We start from the raw sequence: 22,778 nt of genomic DNA on the forward strand, positions 1-22,778 counted from the left end.
TCTTCTTTGAAGCTGTCATTGTGGACCAGAGATCAGCTGCTTGAGGGTGCAGAAGAAGGGTTAGTAGCTTCTCCATGCTACTTTTCTTGAATAAAGTTGATTCAATGTTAGGAGTGCTTAAGAAATGAGGAAATATAAATCCAAGCCACAGCAAGCACATGCCAGAGAAAATATGTGAACTTTTCATCACTGTGTGTGTCTGTATCTGCTGTGTCAATACTCCTGTATTTATTCACTTGTCTCTTGTTGGGTACTTGCATGATCAAGAATAGGAAACATAGGAGCTTGTAGGTATGTAATTCAGTTTGTAAAAAGCTTTCTGATGTTCTGAATACATGTAATATTTTTATTTGAAAGTAGAAACAATATCAAAGCAAAATCATGTAAATGAAGATAACAATTTTTAAACCTCCTGATAATATGAGGCTATCGTTTCCCTTTTTAAAGAATAGTCTCTGATGAGATTCTACATGGTGTGTTATGCTACCACATACCCTTATGCTTGGCAAGTAAACCCCTTCCTCGGGCACAGTGAATCAGGCAGCCTGGGCCTTCCCCACTCTGCCTACCAGCAATGAAGGGCACCACAAGAACATCTGAGGCTTCTGAATCCCTTGGCATGAAACAGATCCCTCCTAAGGATTGATTTTTGAAATATATCACATGATAACTTGCCTTTTTCTAGTAAATTTGAGGTGGAAATTTTGCTAACCATCCCTCCTTCTTTCTTCCACCCATGCAGTCCACAGGTGTAACACAGGATGAGGGAGAAAACTCAAGGCTGCTAATATAATATTGGAGAGCAGGCTGGGAAAAGGGTTTGTGAAGCTGTGATGCAACCTGTTGACTTGCAGACTGAAGGTAGGAGGGATATGCTTGAAACAGCATCTAACTTTCAATAAATTAGCTTTTCAAGCAGATGTGGTGTCATTGGTAACTATAGTATGTCCCAGGATGATGCAAAAATGTGTTGAAGGAGAGCCAGCTCCTCTGCTTCAGTGGAGTCTGGTGGAGCAAAGGAGCAGGCTAACAGGAGTAAAGTGTGCTCTTACCGTGTGTTTTCCACATCCCAGACACTTACCAACTCCTTCACTAACTGCCACAGACCAGAAAGTACCTCCCAATGTGCCCCAGAGGTGGCAGAACTAGGAGGGATGAGAGACATCATATGCACTCCCATTGATTCAGGGCATGGCGATTTTCTCAATTATTTGGTTGTTACTGTGCATGCTGCTTGGCAGAGAATGAAAATCTCCTTCCACGGATTTAAGAGTGCCTTTTAGAGTAATTTTTTTAAACCTCTGTAATGACACAAATACTAATCTGCCCAGAGTTATTTTGCAGTTGTTTGATATTAAGGCAGCTTTGTGTGAGAGCTCATTTAAATGCCAAAATAAACATGAGTTTCTGTGGAACTTTGCACTGCTGGGTATGGGGTGCTGCTGCACTGCAGGTTTCTCACACCTCAGGAGAGACTTTTGGAAAAGCAGCAGTTTCCCCTCTCCTTATAATTGAGCTTAAACCGAACCAGCTTGCCACTTAGTCACAAGCACACATCCCAGGGAAATCCTAAACTGGTTGGGCCAGACAGACTGGACCCAAAAGGAACAAGTGTGTCAAGGAGGCAGGATCCTTATGCTGGTTCTTCTGAAAACCTGCTCACTGAGAGGTCTGTAAGCCCAGTCAGGCTCGTCCCTACCCTGTCTCCCTTGGTGGTGGTGGTGTTTGCAGGTGCTCTGCCTTTCAGGGTCCTCTGGTTTCCAGTCCCTCCTCTCCGTGTTCAAGGAGACCAGAGAGCCAGAAATGTACACACCAGAGAAGGGTTGGCACAGAGCACACCTGGATTATGAAAGCAGCCAGGATTATCAGGAGGCAGGATAAACTGCTGAACTTCAGGTCAGGGGTGTCATGGGAAAAGAGCAAAGAAGGACAAAAACACTGTTCAGTCCCAGGACCTTCATGGTCACCATCCCCTGGCCTTGCCAAGGCTGTAGCGCTCCACGTGCCTGGCCAGCAGTGAACATGGAGGGTGCAATAAACCCTTGGAGCACAGACCCATGCCAGTGGTAACACAATTTGGAATGGAGAGGAACCTTGCTTGAGTCACATCCCAAGTGCTCCCTGTTCCTTCTGGCAGCTGGTGCCAGTGCCACCCTCCCTAAACAAGATTTTTCTTTGAGAGGGATTCACCCTCTTCCTACAAGTCCTGCAGCCCCTGCTGTGGCACAGGGGTCATGAGTCCCTCTTCCTCAGCTGGGGCCATTTTGCCAGGCTCACGGGGCCAGGTGATCACTTTAATCAGATCTGCTCCCCAAGGAACAGAATCACAGGGCCACAACCTGTGACAACTTTTGGTCCAAGTGTGCAGGTTGCTCCTTTGCCAAAGGTGGGTGACTGTCTCACAGCAGGGCTGACAGTACAGGTGATGTGTAATTGGGCAGTCCAGTGCCCAGTTACAGCAGTCACCTTCTCCCATACAAACCTTACAGTGTAGGTTTCAGTGTCTTCATCACACTGGACCAGAACCAGAGTCAGCTGAAGAGGAGAAATGCCTCCCATTTTCCTGATTCTGACAGAGGCAAAGTGAAGAGCTGGGAGCAGTCTCCTCCAGCCATCCCTGGCAGCTGCACTACAGCCTGTGAGCAGCACCTAGAGGGCAATGATACTCGGGAGCAAGAGACAGCATTCAGCCCACCCTACATTTCCACTTACACTCTGCTCTTATCCACACACACTCCCCAGGGAGAGATGGATTTTGCAGCTTCTTAAAGGGAAACGTGAGATCGAAAAGCTGCCAGTGTGAAAGTCGTGTGCGAGTAATGCATGGGATGCCTCTTGCTCTATTCTGCCCCTTTAGCAGAATATTCTACTCCCTTTAACGTGTAAGCTCACAGAACATGCAGGGAGCTGGTGGTTCTGAGAATCCACAGAGTTCTTCCTTTTTTCCAGCTCTTTCCTACATTTTAGTAGGTTTAGTGGTACTACAGAGTCACAAAGGTTTTGGTCAGATGGGACTTCTGGAGAGGTCCAGTCCAGTTTCTGCCCTGGCTCTTCTCCAAGACCAGTTTGAGGTAAGCTTTGAATGTCTCCAAAGGCAGAGATCACACAGCTTTTTGGGGTCCCTATGCTGGTGTCTGACTGCTCTCATTGGGACTTTTTTTAAACCTGTGTCTAATCAGAATTTCCTTTCTTGCAACTTCTTTGTCATGCTTTGACCTTTCACTGTGCACATCTGAGAGAAGTCTGATCCTATCTTCTCTGTAGCACCCATGTAGTTAATAGACAAGAGCACCTGGATCCCCCTTAGCCTTTCCTCTGAGGACAAAGCAGGTCACTCAGTCTTTCCCCCTGCTGACATGGTCCAAGCAGCTCCCAATAGTCTCAACAGCTCCCCGGCAGACTTGTTCCTCTTGATCAAGCTCTGTAGCAGTGAGAGACCCAAACTGGACGCAATATTCCAGAAGAGCCTCCTGAGCACTAAATAAAAGCAAATAACCAATTCCCTCACCTTGCTGACTCCATCCTTACTCAGACAGGCTGGTATGTGGTTGGTGTACATTGCCGTAAGCGTGCATCGCTGGACAATACCTTCTTCAGACTCATTTTCCCCAGCACCAGTCACTCCCTTTGCACTGGAGGAGCTTGTGTGTTATAAATAGAAGGGACTGAACAGTCCTGAGCCTCCCTCTGTAAGGCAGGTGGTTTTTGACAGGAGCCAGAAATAGCACCTAAGGCCGCTGAGCTGAGGCTGCAGCTGCCTCTCCTCAGAGGAAGCCCTGGAGAAGAGAAGCCAAGAGCCCCTGCTCAGATTCTCCTGCTTTCTGGGGCCCTGAATGCAAAGCGGAGGTGTGCCTCAGCGGCAGCAAGCCCAGCCCTTGAGTGCCACCAGGGCTGTGTCACTGCACCCAGGCTGGGGTGGGTGAGCTGCCGGTGAGCAGCTGCACTCAGGGGAGCTGTGCACTCTGGGGCACCCAGCCTCTGCCCCAAGGCAGCCTCTGCACTAAGCAGGGAGGGACAATGGCCACGAGACTCTGCTGGGGCCCCACTCCATCCACCTTGGTTCCTTTGGGCCTGGGACATGTCTTGTCCCCTCTCCCTACCTGCAGCACACTCACCCAGTACTTTCCTATTTAGGATTCCTTCCCTCCCTTAAAGTCAACATGTGCTGCCACAGGCAGTTTCTAGGGAAACTGGTGTTTGCTTTGCTTTTGCTATGGTGACGAGTGAAGCACCCTTCTAGATGTGAGTGCCATTTTCTACAAGACACTCTGAAGTGCCAGGCATGGAGCAGGAGCTGCCCTCCCGTCTGACCAGGCTGATTTTGTTTGTATCTATCTCCAGAGACAGCCAGGGCTCTGCCTGGCTGAGCGGTTTCTTCCATCAAACTGGTAAGAGGTGCATTTGAGGAGAAAGCAAAGGCTGTGGCTAACAAAACGGGCATCCTGATCTCTAACTAATTAGTCAAGATCTGAAATAGAATGCCGTGTCTCCAACATACGTCACTGTCTGCTGTTTCTCTCTCAGAACAGTCTGTAGTGAGGATCATATGCTTGAGTATAGAGAATTGCAGAAAATTTTTGATGAGATCTCCAGTCACCGACAGAAAAGGACCTCAATATCCCCTGGTACTGCTCCTTGCTCAATGCTGTAAGAAACAATGTTTTCCTGCAAATCACCTGTTTCCTGGTTTTGCCAGACCGAGCAAGCACATTTGAATTCCGGAGGTTAGGCACCGAGGGGCTGCTCAGTGCCGCTTCACCATCCCAGGGCTCCCCTACAACCCAAAAAGCAGGCTGCTCCTGCAGGCACTCTGTTTTAGCAGTGCCCAACCTCCCACTCACACTGGCTGTTTGTCACCTCCTCGGCCCCTACCCAGCCGCCTGAGAAGGTGCCAAGGGCGACATGAGCGAGGCAGCCGGCTCCGACAGCGATTCCAGCGCCCGCCCGGTACCCGCGTGCCCTCCAGAGCAGGGGGCCTCGTCCCACCGCGCCATCTCCCGCAGGATTGGAAGCAGCCCCCTCGGAAACGGGCAGGAGGCTGGGTTTAGGGTTCTGCTTGCTCAGAGGAAGCGGAGGCAGCGCTGGCAAGGGAAGGGGCCGGGAGAGGAGCCGGCGGCGGGGCTGGAAGCCCGGGAGGCTCCTCCTGGCATCCCGCCAGCGGCCGCGGGGCGGCGCCCTCGGCCCGCGGAGCGGCGCGCGGGGCCCGGAGCGGCGGGAGCGGGCGGGAACGCGCCCGCAGAACCGGCCCGGCGGGAAACCCGCGCCCAGCCCGGCTGCGGTGCTAAAACTATCAATGACGACATTATTATTATTATTATTATTATTATTATTATTATTATTATTATTATTATTATTATTATTATTATTATTATTATTATTATTATTATTATTATTATTATTATTATTTTCTTCATCATCATTATATATTTTTATTTTTATTTTTATTTTTATTTTTATTTTTATTTTTATTTTTATTTTTATTTTTATTTTTATTCTTATTCTTATTTTTATTCTTATTTTTATTAATATTAATATTAATGTTAACAACCACAACAATAATGTTATTTCATGGCCTTACATTGAACTTCTGTAAAATTTGCCATTTTGCCACCATTAAATGATTTCTTTGAACTGGTGCCGATGCATGCTCCAATTAAAAAAAAAAAAAAAAAAGAAAAAAAAAACCAAACCAAACAACCCCCCCCAAAAAAAAACCCAAAAAACCAACCAAACAAACAAAACCAAAAAAAAATCCAAACAAACAAAAAAAAAACGAACCAAACAAAAAACCCCCCAAAAAATAACAACCAAAAACCCCAAAGAAAACCAAAAAAACCCCAAAAAACCAAAAACCACAAGCAACTATAACTTTCCAGCTGACAAAAGGAAGCTTGTCCACTGCGATGTTCTGCTTGTTTTATACAGCAGCACAAAGAGCTTGTCTCTGAACTCCTTTTATTTTAGGCACAGTTTAGTTTGACTTCAACTAGCCCCTTCCTGACTGTCTGCACTTCAGCTGCTGGAGGGAATGGGCTGCCTGGAGAGGCTGCTGCCCGTCTTTGGTGAGGTGTCTGCGGTCAAGGAAGATCAGTGAGCACCCAGACCCCGCACTGCAGGTTCCTGGTGCTTCACAAGGCTGCAGGACATGGGCAGTTGCTGGGGTGGGCAGCAGGTGGGCATGCTTCTGGCAGACTGGCTGTCCAGGCAGAGTAGGCATCACCAGCTCTGCTCCCCGTTCTGTGCAGCCTCCCAGGTGGAGGCCACCAGCCTCTGGGCTTGCCTAGGTGGGACTATGCAAGTCAGAGAGCCAGGAGACCCCCAGTGTCAAAGCCTGTGCTATCTGGAATAGCGTGCACAAATCGATTACACAAAGAAGAATCCTTTGTCCTTTCTCTTCCTCACTCATCATCACCATCAGTACTATGTACAGAGACTGTGCTGTGGTTCTCCTTTGTTACATCCAGACTTTTGGGTCAAAATCAGCAAATGATCTGTGTGAGATGAGACATCGACAGGGCCAAGATTAAATGCCCAGTTTTTAAGCACAAGTCGGCTCAAAAGCAGATGGATTCACTGATGCAAGGGCGTGTCTGCTGAGCCAAGGCATGCTCAATTCCTCAGGGCAGAGGCTGATGGAAGAACTGTGGGACAGTCGTGGCACTGCTTCAAATGACCCGAGAGCTGTCTACTCAGTTTTTGCAGCATTGCAGCGCCCCTGTCCCCCTCTCTGCCACCCGGCTCCTGTCCCAGGAGGACATCGGCCCTACTGCCCGCTGAGCTTCAGTGAGCTCTCTGGAAGCCGAGCAGAAACCTGTCCGGTGTGAGGACGCGGGATGTGGAGCCGTCTGTGCCGTGGGATCTCCAGCAGCCAGGCGGGGGCACTGCGGGATCTGCATCCACAGGCTGCGCTCCTGCCGAGCCCGACAGAGGCACAAAGGAACACCACCAACCATTTTTAACCCGTGCAAAGCGTTCGGGTGAGCTCACACCAGATCAGTAGCTCGTTTCTTGGTGGTGATCACATTTTCCATCCGACAGCAGCAGTTCTAAAGCCAGATTTACTGAGGGTTCTAGCCCTGGTTCTGGCTACCAAATCCTCAGACAAGTGGGGTGGGAGGAGGGGACAGTCCTCTCTCTGCAAGTTTCTTTAGGAGTTTCACCTTTTTTTGAATATCGTTTGTCTTTATTGTCTGGCAGTATTTTCTAAATTGGAATCAACTTTATGGAATGAATGAGGAAATGCTGAAAGAAGCTGCATGCTCCTCTACAGGATCCCAGAGATTAAACCCTTGCTAGTGTCTCGCCTGATTTCTCTTTCACAGTGCACTCTTGAAATGCAGTCAGCTTTTGGGGCATGCTCTGCCTCCAGCTGTGCATACAGTGCTCACACTGAAATTAATAGAAACATGATGATATATTTGAAGTGAGAACATTGGGGGAAAAAAAGTTAAATTCTTACAGGTACAATCAATGGCAAAAGTTTCTTTGACTTTAGTTCTCACCTCAGAGACATCTACAGGTCTAAGTACCTAAGGAATCATTTTTATGGCTATATGTGTCTTAGCATAAGCCTAAGAAATAAAAAAAAAAAAAAACCATGAACTTGGAAATATAAGGATTTTTAAAACACATCTTTGTGGCCTCCCTGTTAACAGAGATTTGTTACTGTGTTTAACCCCACTGTCTCAACCCCAGTCCTACTCTAGGAAATGGAAAATTGTTTGTACTTGAGGGGATCACCACAATTGTTTGTATTTGATGGGATCATCACAATACACGTGGACAAGGTACTAGTCACCAATTTGCATAGGTGACCTTAGATTTGCTATTCAGAAATTCTGCTGCCTTGTTTTCGATATGTCTTTTGTGTTGCTAAGAGTCTTTCAGAAGGTCTTCCCCATCCACATGTTTATCCTTCCATCATGGTGGGGAAATGATACTTCCTACATTCAGGGCAGAAGGTGAAGGTCACATTTTCACCACGCCTAGGTGATTGCTCACCCACACACCCAGGTGAACTGCTCTGTGTCATTCAGAAAAGAGGGTCACACCTGGGCTGCTTCCAGGCAAGGACTCAAACTACAGGAACTGGTGGAGTCACCATGCCTGGAGGTGCTCAAAAACTAAGTAGAGATAGAATTTAATGATATGGCTTAGTGGGTATGATGGCATTCAATAAATAATAAAAGATTGGACTTGATGATCTTGGAGGTCTTTTCCAAGCTACATGACCCTATAGTACTGTGCCCTCCTTCCCCTCCCTGCAATGGAGAAATCTCCCACCAATATCTGCTTTACGGGACAGAGGGGACTAAACAGGTAGGACAGCTCTTCTGAGCAGCAGCCTTACTCAGAAGGGACACTACTATCAAGTACAAGGTTTAAGAGCCCCTCCTGGAGGAGGCTGTCCTTTCACCTGGAGGAGGCTGTCCTTTCACCCAGCACTGCTCATCTGCTTAAATGGAAGCCTCTGCAGGAAGAAATGACAAAATAACTGGATGCTCTCAGGGCACAAAGTAAAGGGATGTTTGGTATAGGTCTTCACATTCAGACTGTCCTGTTGTCCCTGGCACTCAACTGCAAACCAAGCACAGAAGCTCGGTTCAGCCCACGCTGGCAGCTGGGCCCCAGGATCTCTGTGGACCCTCCACTCCAGCACTGACATTTGGCCTGTCCTGCCCTACCAGCTAGACGAAGCAAGTGCAGTTTCCCAAAACAAGCTGCATGCCTGCCACTTCTGCTGTGTAAAACCAGCAGCTTCTTGCTCCAGAGATTTCATAAGAGGGAGGAAGTCATGGGTTAGTGGCACTTGGTCAAGGGCTTTTCTGGCTGCACTATGCCTGGCTGAAACTCCTGATCCTTGTCTCATGAGCTGGACCAGATTTGCAATCATGAGCAGACATCAGGGGGAATGGGAGCATCTTCCAGCCAGGCAGAATGACCTCCTGTCTCCCTGGGCAGAACAGCTGAGATGCAGCTCCCTGCACCCAAACCATCCATCCCCCCATTACACCATGGCCTCCTCCTTAGTGTCCATCTGTTACCCTGGCCAAGGGGAGGAGAAAAGCAGGAGTGGAATGTAATCCTGTCACGTTGTGCTGACACTGAGCATTCACCCTTTGCAGCTTCCTCTGAGCATCTGTAGCACTGCTTTTCATGTCTCAGCTCCGTCCAGCTCTGCAGGTGAATCCCTGAAAGGGCTGTGAACTAACTGTGCTTTCTTAAAGACCTGAAGAATGAGGACATTATTTACTTTGGTTGTCGATGGGCATCAAATGGTGTGAAAGAAATGTATGCCTCAACTCCATCACTATCTGGGACCAAAATAGCAGATAAAAGGAGAAAATCTGTGGGAGTTATCATTATATGGAGTTGCCATGGAAATAGCATGAGAGAACTTGGAGGAGAGCTGACACACTATGTCTCCAGGAGGGCATAAATCTCCAGCTAGCCTCACTCCTTTTTATCACATTAACAGGCAATTTTTTTTGCTTCAGCAAGAGGTGGGAAAACATCAAAGCACAGTTCTGACATTTTTGTCTATCCCTTGATTTCTCTGATGAAGACCTCCATGACCCCTCAAGAAACAGAAAAGTGAACCCTAATGCTCTTGGTAAGTTGCCCTAGAAACCATTTAATAATTTCAGTAAAATGGTAAAAGGGATGTAATTCTAAGCAGAAAATATTACTGACTTTTGTGAAATCATATTAAAAAACCCCTTTATTAAATATGTACTGTTCTAAGAGTTTTTCAGATAAAAAAATTATGCATTTCATTTAGAAGGTTTTTTAAATGCTCATTTCTAAGGAAAAGCATTACAATTTGAAGGATCTCTTTCAGGTGAAGATGCTGTCTTGTGCCATTGCACTGTTCTGGGAAGTCTGTTTTATTCTCTTCTCTCAGCTGCCAGATCCCATTTTTAATTTATCTCATACCCCCTATCAGGACAGGACAACCAAACCTGCTGCTACGTTATATCCTGAGGCTTCCCAAACACAGCTCCGAGGCACGATGCTGTATGGGGTGACATCCTCCTGCTCACAGGTGCAGCTCTCCATCCTGCACTTCCTGGCAGGCCGTGGGTCCCTGCTCTGGTGCTCTGTCCCCACTCAGGACTATCAGTGGCGCCTGTGGCAATGTGACCCAGAGTGATCCACACTTGGCATCCACTGCGCCTGAGTACAGGAGTGCAAGTGTGAGTGAACAAAACCACTTCTGTTCACTGACAAAATTGTTGTCCATGCCTATAAGGCCTCACATTTCGTTCTGCTGCATTATTGCTCCAATTTTGTAAAATGTTTTCTAGGATATTGGTTTACCTGCCCTACTTTTCTCCCTTTCCTAGAGGCAAGAAGGACATTCAGCCTCAGCCAGGCTCTACAGGGTAGAGGGTGGACAGGAAAGCCTGGAACAGGGCAGCAGCAAAGCCTTCTTATTTGTACCTTCTCCCTTTCAGCAGAGCCCATAAGTGGAAAAGGAAAGATGCCTCCAACAAGACCTTATACTCCCCACCCCCCAGTACCACTGCAAGGGCAAGTGAGATGAAAGGTCTTTTTTGACAACTGTATTTCTAAGAAAAAAGTCTTAAAATTATCTAAAAACAAAACTTGTGTTAAGTTCCTGTTGATTGTTTTGTCTCTTCGCTCAGCATGAATTTAATATAAAATTATACACATAATTTTATAAATGCTATTTATAAAGCTGTGGATACATATTATGCATATTTTGTGCCAAAATGAATCAATTTTTACCCATATGAAATGACAAGTCCCAAACACTGAATAATTCCACAGGGGCTATTTTTAAGGCACTTGGTGGTGCATTTGTTGCTGAGTAGCATCTCTCTGTCTATAGCCATGGGAATAGACACCATTTTTAGCTTCTCATAATTCAGAAGCTGGAATCAGTCCAGAAGAGTTTGCCACAACAATTTGAAAGGCTATTTATGATAAACGGATTTGTGGATTATGGGATCAAACATTTCAGAAAACAATTGTGCTTACCTTCCCATCAGGACTGTCTGGGGAGCTCGTATTCATCCCCTTCCTAAATGTCCCTGGAACAGGAACTGCAGTCACAGGGAAACTCTGTCAGGGTGGCAGCTCCCAGGATATTTTCTTCATCTCCCTGGGGTGCCTGGTTGTACCTTGCTGCTTTCAGCAGAGTAATCTGGAAGCAGGTGCCTTCAGTATTGCTTCAGGATCATTATTTTCATTTGTTTCTTTCCAAGGAAAGGAAAAACATTCAAAGCCTTTTCAAATGCTACTGCCCTAGCATCAGGAGTGGGAGTAACTTGAAAGGTGAAACAAAAATCCCTGTCTGTATCTGCAGTTTTTTGCTACATTATGTGCATTCTGGGCTTCCATTCAAAATAAACAAATCTTTAAAGGCCAAAACCTAAATCATATGCTTCAGAAATAAGCCCGCATTTTTCTCTCTTATTCAGAAATAGCATCATCATGATGAAAAATAGATGAACTCCTGTTGCCTGTTAACAAACCAGCTCTGTGGAGAGCTGTCTCCAGCCAAACGACTCCCCTGGCTCAAGATCTGGCCTTCATTTCTGGATTCAGAGAGATGTCCTGTGCAGCCATTCAGAAACTGATACAAACCACGCCTGCACCTGAGAGGCAAAGTGGGGAAAGGGCACTGCCTGCCCCACGTGTGAGCAGTGCCACTGCCATGCCCAGTGAGAGGTGTGGCATGAAGCTACACAGGGGTCAGCACACGGGCAGATCAACAAATACACCTGGGAGGCACAAAACCACACCTGGGAAGCCTGCATGCTTCAAACTGCACCCAATTTTCCCACCTCTGTTTCCTCCAGGCCCTGTTACCTCATTTGGATCAAAACCTGCAGGACTGCTTTCACCATTTTGAAATGAGCTGGGCAGGTTTCCAACTGGAGAGTGTTTTAGACCAGAATCCCAAGATGCAGTATCTCATAAAATTGTCATTTCTGTTTCCCTCCCTGCCTTGGGACAGGGAGGAGTGCAGTCTCAGCTGCACTTTGTGCCTCGGGGTTTCACCCCTCCAGGGAAGCAGTGCCAAAGATGTCCTCAGAGGAAGAGCAGTGCTTTCCACAAAGGCATATACCCGAGTCTTGTGCAAAGCAGATGGCAACACAGCAGGACAAGAGTCAGGCAGGGAATTTCCAGGGAGATCTTTGTTCCCTGCTGTAGGGAGGAGACATAATCTGTCTCAAGGCAGGGCTGGAGAAGCTGGGAGGAATCTCTTGTTCCTCTTCTGTGATTAACTGTGCTGAGCCACCACAGCACAAGCCCTGTTGAAAGGGGCTTGTCAGGCTCCCCCAGCATCCAGCAAGGCAAAGGGAGGGAGGCACAGGGCACCAGAGACACTGCCTTCAACCAACCCACCAACAGTTCCTTGGCAAGAAAAATGACCCCACTCTGAACATCGCCCGCCTTCTTCCCCCCGCTTTACAGGCTGTGTGGCCCCATGTGGAATGGAATATCAGCTGGGGTTAACTGTCCCAGCTCTCTCCCCTGCCAGCTTCTTGTGCACCCCTGGCATACTTGCAACGAGAAGCAGAAAAGGCCTTGGCTCTGTGTAAGCACTGCTCAGCAACACCAAAACCATCCTGTATTGTCAACACTGTTTTCAGCACAAATCCAAAGCACAGCCCCACACCAGCTACTATGAAGGAAATTAACTCTATCCCAGCCAAAACATAAACAAAGTGGAAGCAAGGTACTGGAAAATGAGAGGCATGGTAATTACCCCAAAGAAACACCACTGCAATAACCATTCCCCTCAAAGTACCTAGACTAAATAATACTATAGTTCATGAAAGATACTTCAATGAGCCAGCACATGTTGATTTTGAAAGTTCTTCCTTCAGAAAGCTGAGTCATAAAGAAGATTAAGAAAGTCTATAATCAGTGTTTAAACAGCCTAGAAAGATCTACCAGCAAGGGAGGACCCAAAATTGTCATGCTGTACACTATCTTTTATTTCAATGTTTTGCTTTAAGTAAAAGGCTTCATTTATTTCATTTGTCTGGGTACAATGCATTTCAAATTTCAGATCTCCTCTTACTCACAGCAACATTAAATTCTGTTGATCTTGTACTTCACAAGTTGTGTGGGAAGGTGTCTGAACTTTTTGTCTAATCAGAGAATTCACTTCAATTGGTTTTTTTGGACTCCAGTTAGGAAAGGCCTTAAATTAAACACAAGGGATATAAGAAAAAATGAATAAGATTGGAAAACACTGGAAAAATACTCGAGAATAGTTGCCATGGCAATCCTTCTCTGCCTTCATGTGCTGAAGAAGACACATCCCAAACACAAGTGGGTCTCTTAGACCCCACCTAGCTTCCAAGTCCAGGCTCAGGCAGGGTGGGTGGTGCAGCTGCCCACGTGGCACAGGCTGGGCTCTGCTGCCCCAGCAGAAGGAGCCCCACCGTCAGGTCACACTGCCAGGGACACTTTGCACACCCAAGGTTATTCCAGTCACAATGCAGATCAGGCTGCTGCAGCACACGGTGTGTTGCAGGATGTGGTTTCTGGGATCTTTCACTTCCACTGGTACTTTTAAAAATCTGCACCTTAGATTCAGGCTTCCCAATGTTGTCTTCTCACAGGGAGTGCACAGAGGATACATCTGAGACTTCCTTGGGCTGCCGATCAGTCAGACTTCACACTCAGTCTAAGAACAGTGCAGCTCCTTTCACCCCAGTCACTCAAATTTCTCTTCATGGGGGTGGGCAGCAGTGAGGGGTATGGGAGTGGCATGCACCCAACTCCCACCTAGGTATAGGGTCTGGATGTAGAATTAAGCAGACAGAGTCTCAGGAATCAAGCAGCATTTGCACTGACCCATCTTCTGCAGCAGTTCCCACAGAGGACTAGGAAAAAAAGCATCTGCCATGGCTGAAACGTTGTCTTGTGCAACGGATTCTGCTGAGAGCAAAGCAGAGATTATGAATGAGCTGACAAAACCAGCCTGCTGTTGGCATAGGCACCAAGCAGAGACAGAGTAGCTATGCTGGAAGTGTTTCATCCATTACTGTCAGAGAAGTCACTTTTACCACTGATCCTGCTCTAATAAATCATGTTGCCAAGCAGTTTTATAGAGGCGTTATACATCCAAAGCTACTTATGGTCCTGTTAAAAGAGCTCAGTGTTTTTTAGCTCAGTGTGGCTGAAGTGCTGTCACAGAAGAAAGAGAGCTGCTGCTCAGAGTGCTGTTATAAAAGAAGTATTATTGTAATTAAATAGGGAGGGACAACGTGAGCTAGGAGCCACAATCTTCCTCCTCTGACCCATCGCCTTGGGGCAGCATTGCAAAACTGAAAATTTGTGACCATAAGCACAATAGCTGCTCACACACTCTTTGCCACGGGGATTGATGAAAATGGGGAAATAATGATGTTACTTCCTCACTCACCATAGATCACCCATCCCCTCAAAGCGACTGGAGTATTATAAGCCTGGCAAGATGTATATGGACAACTTAACCAATTAGCTCTTTTATAAAGGCTGTCATCCTCTTAATGCAGTGTTAGATATACTAAGGCATGTGTCTACAAAGTAAAGCATTTCTTTCTGAAGCTAACAAAGCTCTCATTCTAGCAGTCTTAAAACTTCAGTCTGCAAATGTTCACCCTGTGGCTGCATTCACTCTAGTGAGTTATTCAGTGACTACAGAAGCCAAACAACAGATCAAAGTAACTGCTCTACATACACACTACATATATTACATTTATACCCATATGCACATACATATATATATAAATATATAGGGTTTGCCATGGTTAATACCAGCAGGAAAATTCCTTACTAACAAGTGGAGTAGCTTAGGAAAGTTGTATATCCAGCACAGATAAATCTCCATGGCGTGTGTACAACTCCCATCAAAATTATGCTTTTAAATTTGGCTCTGTTTAAATGCAGCCATTCCTGTGGCCAGTCCTATCGCCGTCATACCACTGCTTTGCATAGCACTGAGAGGGACCTGCCCAGCTGCTAATAAGCAGCAAGGACACTCCTGTATCTGGGAGGCAGAGATAATTCCCGAGGCCACTGCCCTGCTGAGCCCGTCCAGCCCAGCAGGCAGCACAGACCTGGAGCTGTTCCCCGCCCTGACAAGTGAGGCAATGGGAAAGGGACCACGGGCAGCAATGCAGGGTGTGATGCACAAACCCACCACATCCTAACAACCCAGCAAGGTGACCTCTGGCAGCACTGAGGGGCCTCAGCACGGAGAAACATCCACCTTTCAGTTTCCCTGCCCCTGTCTTCTTAAACCAACACACAAAAGGCAACGTCATGGTGCCCTGTGGAACAACTGAAAAGCACCAAAATCTCTTCATCTCAGCATTCACTGGAGGCAGAAAAGGACATTGCACAGGTGCAGAAGAGAAGCAAGGAGGTCTCTAGGTAATCTGCTGCACTCAGAAATACTGCAGGGGATGGAGAAAATGTTTTTTGTTTTAACATCTGTTCAGGAGTCAACTGCATGTAACAGTGTCTGTGGCCATGCTGGCCTTGGGTCAAAATCCAGAACGCACCTCTGACTTCTGGCCCCAGCATAAAGAGGTGGCTGGAAATCCTCCAATGTCAACAGCGACTCTGGCTGTCCAAACAAACATTCACTTGCAGTGACAGAGGCATATCAAAAAGCTGCCTAAGGAGCAGAGAGACAGCCTGCTGGGAACCCTCAGACAGAGTGTTTTTACCTTTCCATAACCAAGGGCAAAAGGGTGCCATGGATAGTAACTACATTATTTCTAGAAAGCAACCTGACAAATGCATGAGATAAAATTTACCTGGGTCCACCAAGCACAATAACAAAAATCCCTGGGCCACATCATATTAGAGATAGGGAAATATTTAGAGGAGGTCTGAGCCCACAGTTCCTGTAATCTTGACTCAGGTGTCCACTACTGTCCATCACAGGGACAGGGCACCAAGCTAGATGGACCTCAATGGGACAAAATATCTAACATTTCTGGATCATAGATCATGTTGAAAATCAGTCACCAGTATCTGCCTGAACATTAATGTGTTTATTGCCTGTGAACCCCAGCCACAGGAACACATAATTTTCCTCAGGTAAGCGAGCCCATTGTTTCTACATTAACACAAATACATTGCTCAAAGCCTCTCAATGGCTGGAACAAATGAAGGAGATTATTTCATCAGCTCCTGTCTCTCACAGGCAGATAATGCAGAGCCACACCAGGATACCCAAAACAGTGATTTATTGGAAAAAGCATTATGACTATTTATAAATGCTGTGACATGATTTGTACCCCAAACAGAAAGATAAACTGGCAACCTACGGTCTAGCAAATCAACTACTCCTACTGAGCTCACAAAGTCAGAGATCAGAACAAAAGTTGTAAATCACAATATTATTATTTATTTTTTTTTTCAAAACTAGAAAATGCAGACAAAACACAGGCATCTTTGTGTGTACAGAAAAGGCAATTCAGTTTGCATAAGGCTTTGACATTATATAACAATGTTTATGAAATTCTATCCTGCCTGCCTGATGCAAAAGGCCAGTAGCAGGGCTGCAGAGGCAGAGCCTACAGATGTTTACTCTCACTGTTGGGTCTGAAGCTCTCAATCTCCGTTCAGAGGGTATGCACTTTATAAAAGAACCCCACCATGCTGCTGAGCTGAAAAGCTCTGTTTATACCAGGTTTATTACTGGCATCTCTAACATCTGAGATTTCACAAGATAAATTTTGAGAAATTTCAAGGTTTTGATCATTGAAAGGCATTCACCTACAGGTCACCAGACTGTATCCACAAAAGTTCCAAAACGAACCTGGGAAGGCACAAAATGGACAATACTGTGCTCCTCCATTCCTCGCCCACACAGGTTAAAATAATCTGGGACATGAACAATCCCTTTGGATTTGAACAAAGGGACAAGCTTAAAAGGGCATTTGCTGCTTCAAAAATTCCTTCAAAAGCCCAATTCTTTCTCTTGATTTCTCTTTTTATTCTTCCTCCCCTGCACTGCAATCACTAACCACAGCCAGTATCTTTTCCCTGTCATTGTTGTTTGGTTTTTTGCTTAATTAAATGACATCTGCTCTTTTTACCCATCCTGAACTAGCTGCTCTTGCACACAGGTGACTGAAACTCTCATGAAGTTCACAGCAAAGCCCTTATACAGCTCAGCAAGAGAGAAAAAAAAAGCACATCAAAACCTCAGGTTTTCTCCTTTTCCTGCTGAGATTTGTTCTCAGAAAGCAGGCACACGTGCAACAGCTTGACCAGCCAGCAGCCACAATGCCAGCTGACAAATGTCTCTTTCAGCTCCAGGGGAAAATGGCTTTTGGAAAGCACCTGAACTATGGGGCACTTCACCACCAGAGGAGCACACCTCTTTTAGTGCAGGTAGTGAGTTATACACACCCAGTAGCAGGGTGAGTGTTCCCACTGTGGGCACTCTGCTGTGTCCCTGGCAGAGCCAACAGCTAAAATAATGGTTTGATGCCTGGCATTTCAACATTGCCACTCTTCCTGAAACATGACCCACACTCGCTATTGTATCTGAAGTTTCCAAAGGCTACTCATTATTTGACCCAAGTCCCTGTTTTCCAGGACAGCCATGCTTTCCTTTTCTTCCTCTAAAGAAAACAGCTGGTCTGAGTAGCCCTTCAAAAATTGACACCTTTTAAGAAAAGTTTTTTAGGTTGGCATCCATGTTAGTTTCACACCATATATTCACCATTCTTCAAATGCACCCTCAGATCACAAGTCATAAGCATTTGCTTTCTTCCCAGCCTTGCATTCTTTAATTCAATTACATAACCACACACATTTCTGCTTTGGCCCTTGCACAGGCTAGTTTTAAAGAAATGTTACACAGAAGTAATAGGAAGGTGAAGAAACAATCTTGAGGTCTCCAGGTCACATTGTCCAGCTGCTAGCTGAGATGAAGACACAGCACACGCCAAAACATCTGTCCTCAAACAAAAGAAAGCTGCAAACAGAACCTGGATCTTTCTCTGAATGGCATTTCTCAGACAGCTGACAGAAGCGCTGATCTTCTGCACGCCCTGAATTAATGTAAAGGATGTTTATTTTCTCTATGCTGTGTTGGCAGCAATGCCTGTGTCCCTTTAAATTGTTTGTGGAATGGCAAAGATAAAAGCAGCATTTTACAGCTGCAGCAAACTGAAGGAGATAAAAAAAGTCTCTGTATGCACTTTTGTCATGCTCCCCTGCCTGTCTCAGGTGAGACTAACAGTCTGCCTACACTTGGACGTGACTCCTGTCAGGCACCAGTCAATTAAGTACTTTTGGCTTTCTCAGCACTGAACTCTGGAAGCACAAAGGAGATAAAAACAAGCCATGGAGAGATCAAGAGAGTCTGTGTGGCTGAAGACCTGGTCTGGAATGAAGAAGCATCAGGAGGGTCAGGAAGTGCTCTTCTAAAATGATTTTCATGGTCCATAAAAGACTAAGGCATAGGCATGGAAAAAGGCAGTGAGAGTTTTTTGCCTCTGCTGAATTCTTAGTTTATTTTAAAGAGGACAGGGACATAGTGTGGGGAGGTTATCAGAGCAAGGCAGCACCACGGGGAGCCAGATGTTCACTCCTTCACAAACCAGACCTCATTGCGGCGTCCGTAAGGCTTCATGGGGGGGTCATAACCATTGCACAGGTAGAAATCCTTGTGGTATGCAGCATCACTCCCCAGAGCAGCCTTCAGCTTGGCTGCATAGCTCACGTAATCTGCCTCTTTGGCATAGCCACCAAACTGCCTGCAAAGAAACCAGAGAGGTGTTGAGCAGTCCTGGAAAAATACAGAAGGAGGAAAGAGAGAACAATAAATAGCCACAGTATATTTAGACATGCATTTTGATCCAGGCCCTGCCAGCATGCACTCATGTGTGCACTGTTCATTGTGAAGCAGCACACTTCATCTGGGACAGATGAAATCCCATGGGTGACACAGCCAAGGGTGACATGCAACCTGACAAGCGCATGAGATAAAATCTGCCTGGGCCCACCAAGCCCAATAACAAAAGTCCCTGGGCAGTCATCCATTGGGAGGCCCCAAAGGGATCCCCCCAAACAGCCCCACGTATGTCAGCCAGCAGAATGGCCCTGCCCTGTGAATCAGCTCCATATCAGAGAAACAACTTTCTAAAATACAAGGTTATCTCCAAGTCAGCTCAGCCCACAGTCCCCACCAATGCTGTCAACAACCACTGTTCACTGTGGTGTGAACAACCGTCTGCTGGAAAGATCATGAAGGAAAGCCAAACTCGAGCTAGCCCAAGAAAAAGGGGACGTAGGAACACACAATTGGCAATTACAGAACACAATGCCATTCAAAAGGCGTGGACTGAAATGGGTCTGGTTTATGTCGACCTCCCACCAACAGGAACTGTTTCCATGTCAGCCTGCACCTCACCACCCTCCTCAGGGCTGAAATTTGAGACAAAACAGGCTGATATTGCAGAAGTCGCCCACACCCAGAGCAAAAGCCAAGCAGCAGTTGGAGGCAAGAAAGAAGTCAGTTAGAGTCAGCCAAAATAGTTCATGAAAGTAGGCAGGGGAACCTCCAAAGGGTAAAGACAAGGTGAAGAACTTATTGCTATTGTGATGCTAGTTTTGAGTCAGGGCTGTCAGTCAACACCCCAAGACATTCAAAAGCGACTTGAGGCAATGCAGTGGCTCCTTGTTTTCATGGTGGAGTCTGGTATAAGTCCATCTGAATGGGGCTTCAGTGGACAGTTTGTGAACTGCACCAAAGAACATTCTTAATGACCGTGAACAATCTGGAACCCAGAAAGTGGGAAAAACCATAGATTCATACAATAGAAATGGCAGGGTATCTTTCAGGGCTAGCCTCCACACTTGTTTACCCAGTGGAAAAAAATCCATATTCTACATCAGTGCAGCATGACCAGGGGTAAAAAGTGACATAAAACACCTGTCTTCAGTCTAGACATACTCCTCCACCTGCTTCTGCCACATGGACCCCTTGTACAGCATGTCACCTGGTAAAACAAACACTGCTTATCAGAGCACCCTAAAGACCTCATCACTGGAGACTGGAGATCCCAGGACGCATTCCTTACGTGGAATAAATGGTCATCCCCTGTCTTTCTTCAATCTTAACACTTTCATCAGTAGGACATGGAGGGTTGTCTTGAAACTGGCTTGGGATCCGCAGAGAGACTTTCACCTTCTGCTGAAAGGAGCCATCTTCAGCAGGAAAAGCAGTGATGGAGACAGGAGCAGTCATGCCCATTCCAACCCCTGAAACAGACAAACAGACATTACTAAAGAAGTCTAGGCTCTCAGGAACTCACAAAATTAACAGGGAATTCACAAAAGCTAATTTTAATTTTGGAAAACTCGTCATATGAACAAACTCCTTGTCAGGACTGGGCTCCTCTAGGGAAGCAGAACAGCCATCATCAGGCCTCTGCTTGGGCCAAGCTCTCTCTCCACACCAGGAGCCTGGGAAGGAAGTGTCCCAACTGACCTCTGGAATGCTTTTTATTAATGGTGCTGCTTCTGTGGTTCTGTTAGACACTCTGCTCTTCTGACAAGTCAGCTGTAAGACAGCAGGATCTGTAGCTCCAGGGCAGGCCAGTGGCATGTCTAAATCTACATCAGCATTTAAATTAACACTATCTGCATTTACTTGTGAGCCCACAGCCAACACTGGCTGACAGAAGCTTTCTCTTAAAACCTCCCAAATGCTTCCAGACATCCTACAAGTTCCAGTGCCCCAAACCTCTGTGCTGCTATGGCTTTCAGCAGGACTGTCCATGCTTTCCACACTCCAGGAACAGCATGGCTTTTTCCTACTCATTAACACCAAGAAGTATCACATGGCACTGAAGACCAGTTTTCTTCACTTTTCTTGCAGCAGTAGGGAACCCCTAAACCTCATTCCCAGGCAGCCATAAAAACAGCTGAGATCAAGCCATCTTTCTCATTTATTTTCCTTTGATGTCATACCTGTGTTTGTGTCACATGTTATAGAAGGCACCCTTTCTACTACAGCAATAGCAATCATCACCTTTCCAAAAATGTTGCTGCAAATACCATTTCCCACTGCATCCACCTCCTACTCCTATAGGGACTACACTAGTCCCTCTACTAGATGCTGGAGAAAGGTGTTCAAGAACATGTATATGCCTCAGAGCTACTCTGTAGTCTTCACCTGCTATGAATGGTTAACATTCATTGGAGCACATTTTAGTAAGATGAAGCAATCACCTGGAAGCACTGCCATAAAACATTAAAACATACCATTAAAAAGGAAGCTCACTGTTCGTTACCCTTTCATGAATAAAAATAGCCAGATAAAATATCAAGGTCGTAACTGTTATTTCACTGCCCACAAGGGCACACCATAGAAATGAAGTGCCCCAGATAACCTGGATTTCATCAGCTACTGCTCACCCAGGGAGCTGTGATAGATCCATGTCTGCCTGTCCTCATGTTATCCCAGCTACAAGGTAACTCATTCCTGTTTAAACAAATAATTTTTGAGATTTCATCCTGAAACAGAGATGGCTTATAAGTGGAGAAACAGAGATGGGTTATAAGTGGAGAAACAGAGATGGGTTATAAGCGGACTCATAGTGGACTCATGAGTTGGCTGGGCACGACTTAGCCTGCTGCAAACTTACTTTTACCAGCGAGGGGCCATCCCCATCCAAGACCCAGTGCCAGGAGCCACAAGCCAGGCGGGCCTGCAGTGCCATTGCCTCCATCCATCCTGCTTTCACCAAGCCTCAGGCACAAACACCCGCCAAGCCCCGCGGGGCAGGCAGCATCTCTCACCCTTGTCGTTGCTTCCTCCGACATACTTGAGGAGCTTGACTGCCCCTTCCTTCGAGGCTTCGTCGAACGCCTTCCCCACCAGCTCCACCGCCGCGAACCTCCCGCCCTCGTACGTCCTCTCCTCGTAGCTGACCTGATCCTGGGGAAGGAGATGGGGGTGGAGGCGCTGCCCGGGGCCGATCCCCGCTTTCCCTCGCAGCGCCTTGGCGCAGGACGGCCCGGGAGCAGCGCCGCCCGCCCCGCACAGACCTTCTCGCCCTTGCTCAGCAGGCGGCAGGGCCATGCCTCCACCGTGCTCAGCAGCGAGTTCTTCACCATGCCCAGCATGATGCCGCGGCTCTGCCCGGCCCCGCTCGGCTCGGCCCGGCTCGGCTCGGCCCGGCTGGGCTGGGCTGGGCCCCGCTCGGCGGCGGTGGGAGGGCCGGCGCCGCCCCGCCCGCAGCGCGGCCATCGCCCCCGGGGCGCGCCCGGGCCCGCGCCGTGCGGGCAGCGGCGGCGGAGCGCGGCCGGAGCGCGGAGTGTGGGGGGCGCCGAGAAGTGCGAGGGGTCATGAAGTGCGGGAACAGATGGTGTTCATCTCTGGAAGACAGGAAATGTGAGAGGGGATATGAAAGAAGTGAAATACAGGAAAAGGGAAGTACTGGCAAAGTGTGTCATGCATAGCGTGGAAGGGCACCATGGTCCAGGAGTTGCAAAATCATAACCTCTTGTTTTTTTTGGTCTTTTGTGATTTGGGTTTTTTAAAAATAAACATAAATAAGGGGAATGTAGTTGTTTTTTAAGGAGGTGGTCTGGTCACTGGATATTGTAAGCTTTAGGTGAAGGGTAGATTTTAGAATGTTCCTAATGATACTTGATCTCCTTCCACTGACCACCCACCTGGTCACCTCAGTTTAAAAGTTCCATCCAGATCCTTTCCCAGAAATGTGAATGAACACAGCAGAGAGCTTAGATGGCTTCTGTAGCTGGATACA

At 46.9% G+C, this 22,778-nt stretch overlaps 1 protein-coding gene across 1 annotated transcript; it reads right to left on the reverse strand.

Annotated features, from left to right (window-relative positions):
* Positions 1 to 16,367: 16,367 nt before the first annotated feature.
* HEBP1 (heme binding protein 1) lies at positions 16,368 to 22,209 on the reverse strand. Its single transcript, XM_064419957.1, has 4 exons — positions 22,054 to 22,209; positions 21,805 to 21,943; positions 20,082 to 20,262; positions 16,368 to 18,755 (listed from the first exon to the last, which is right to left on the reverse strand). Exons 1-4 carry the CDS (start codon positions 22,129 to 22,131, stop codon positions 18,584 to 18,586), a joined length of 570 nt encoding a protein of 189 aa, XP_064276027.1. The 5' UTR covers positions 22,132 to 22,209; the 3' UTR covers positions 16,368 to 18,583.
* Between the last annotated feature and the right edge of the window lie 569 nt (positions 22,210 to 22,778).

Source organism: Passer domesticus, chromosome 5 (assembly GCF_036417665.1).
Source record: "Passer domesticus isolate bPasDom1 chromosome 5, bPasDom1.hap1, whole genome shotgun sequence".
Classification (NCBI taxonomy): domain Eukaryota; kingdom Metazoa; phylum Chordata; class Aves; order Passeriformes; family Passeridae; genus Passer; species Passer domesticus.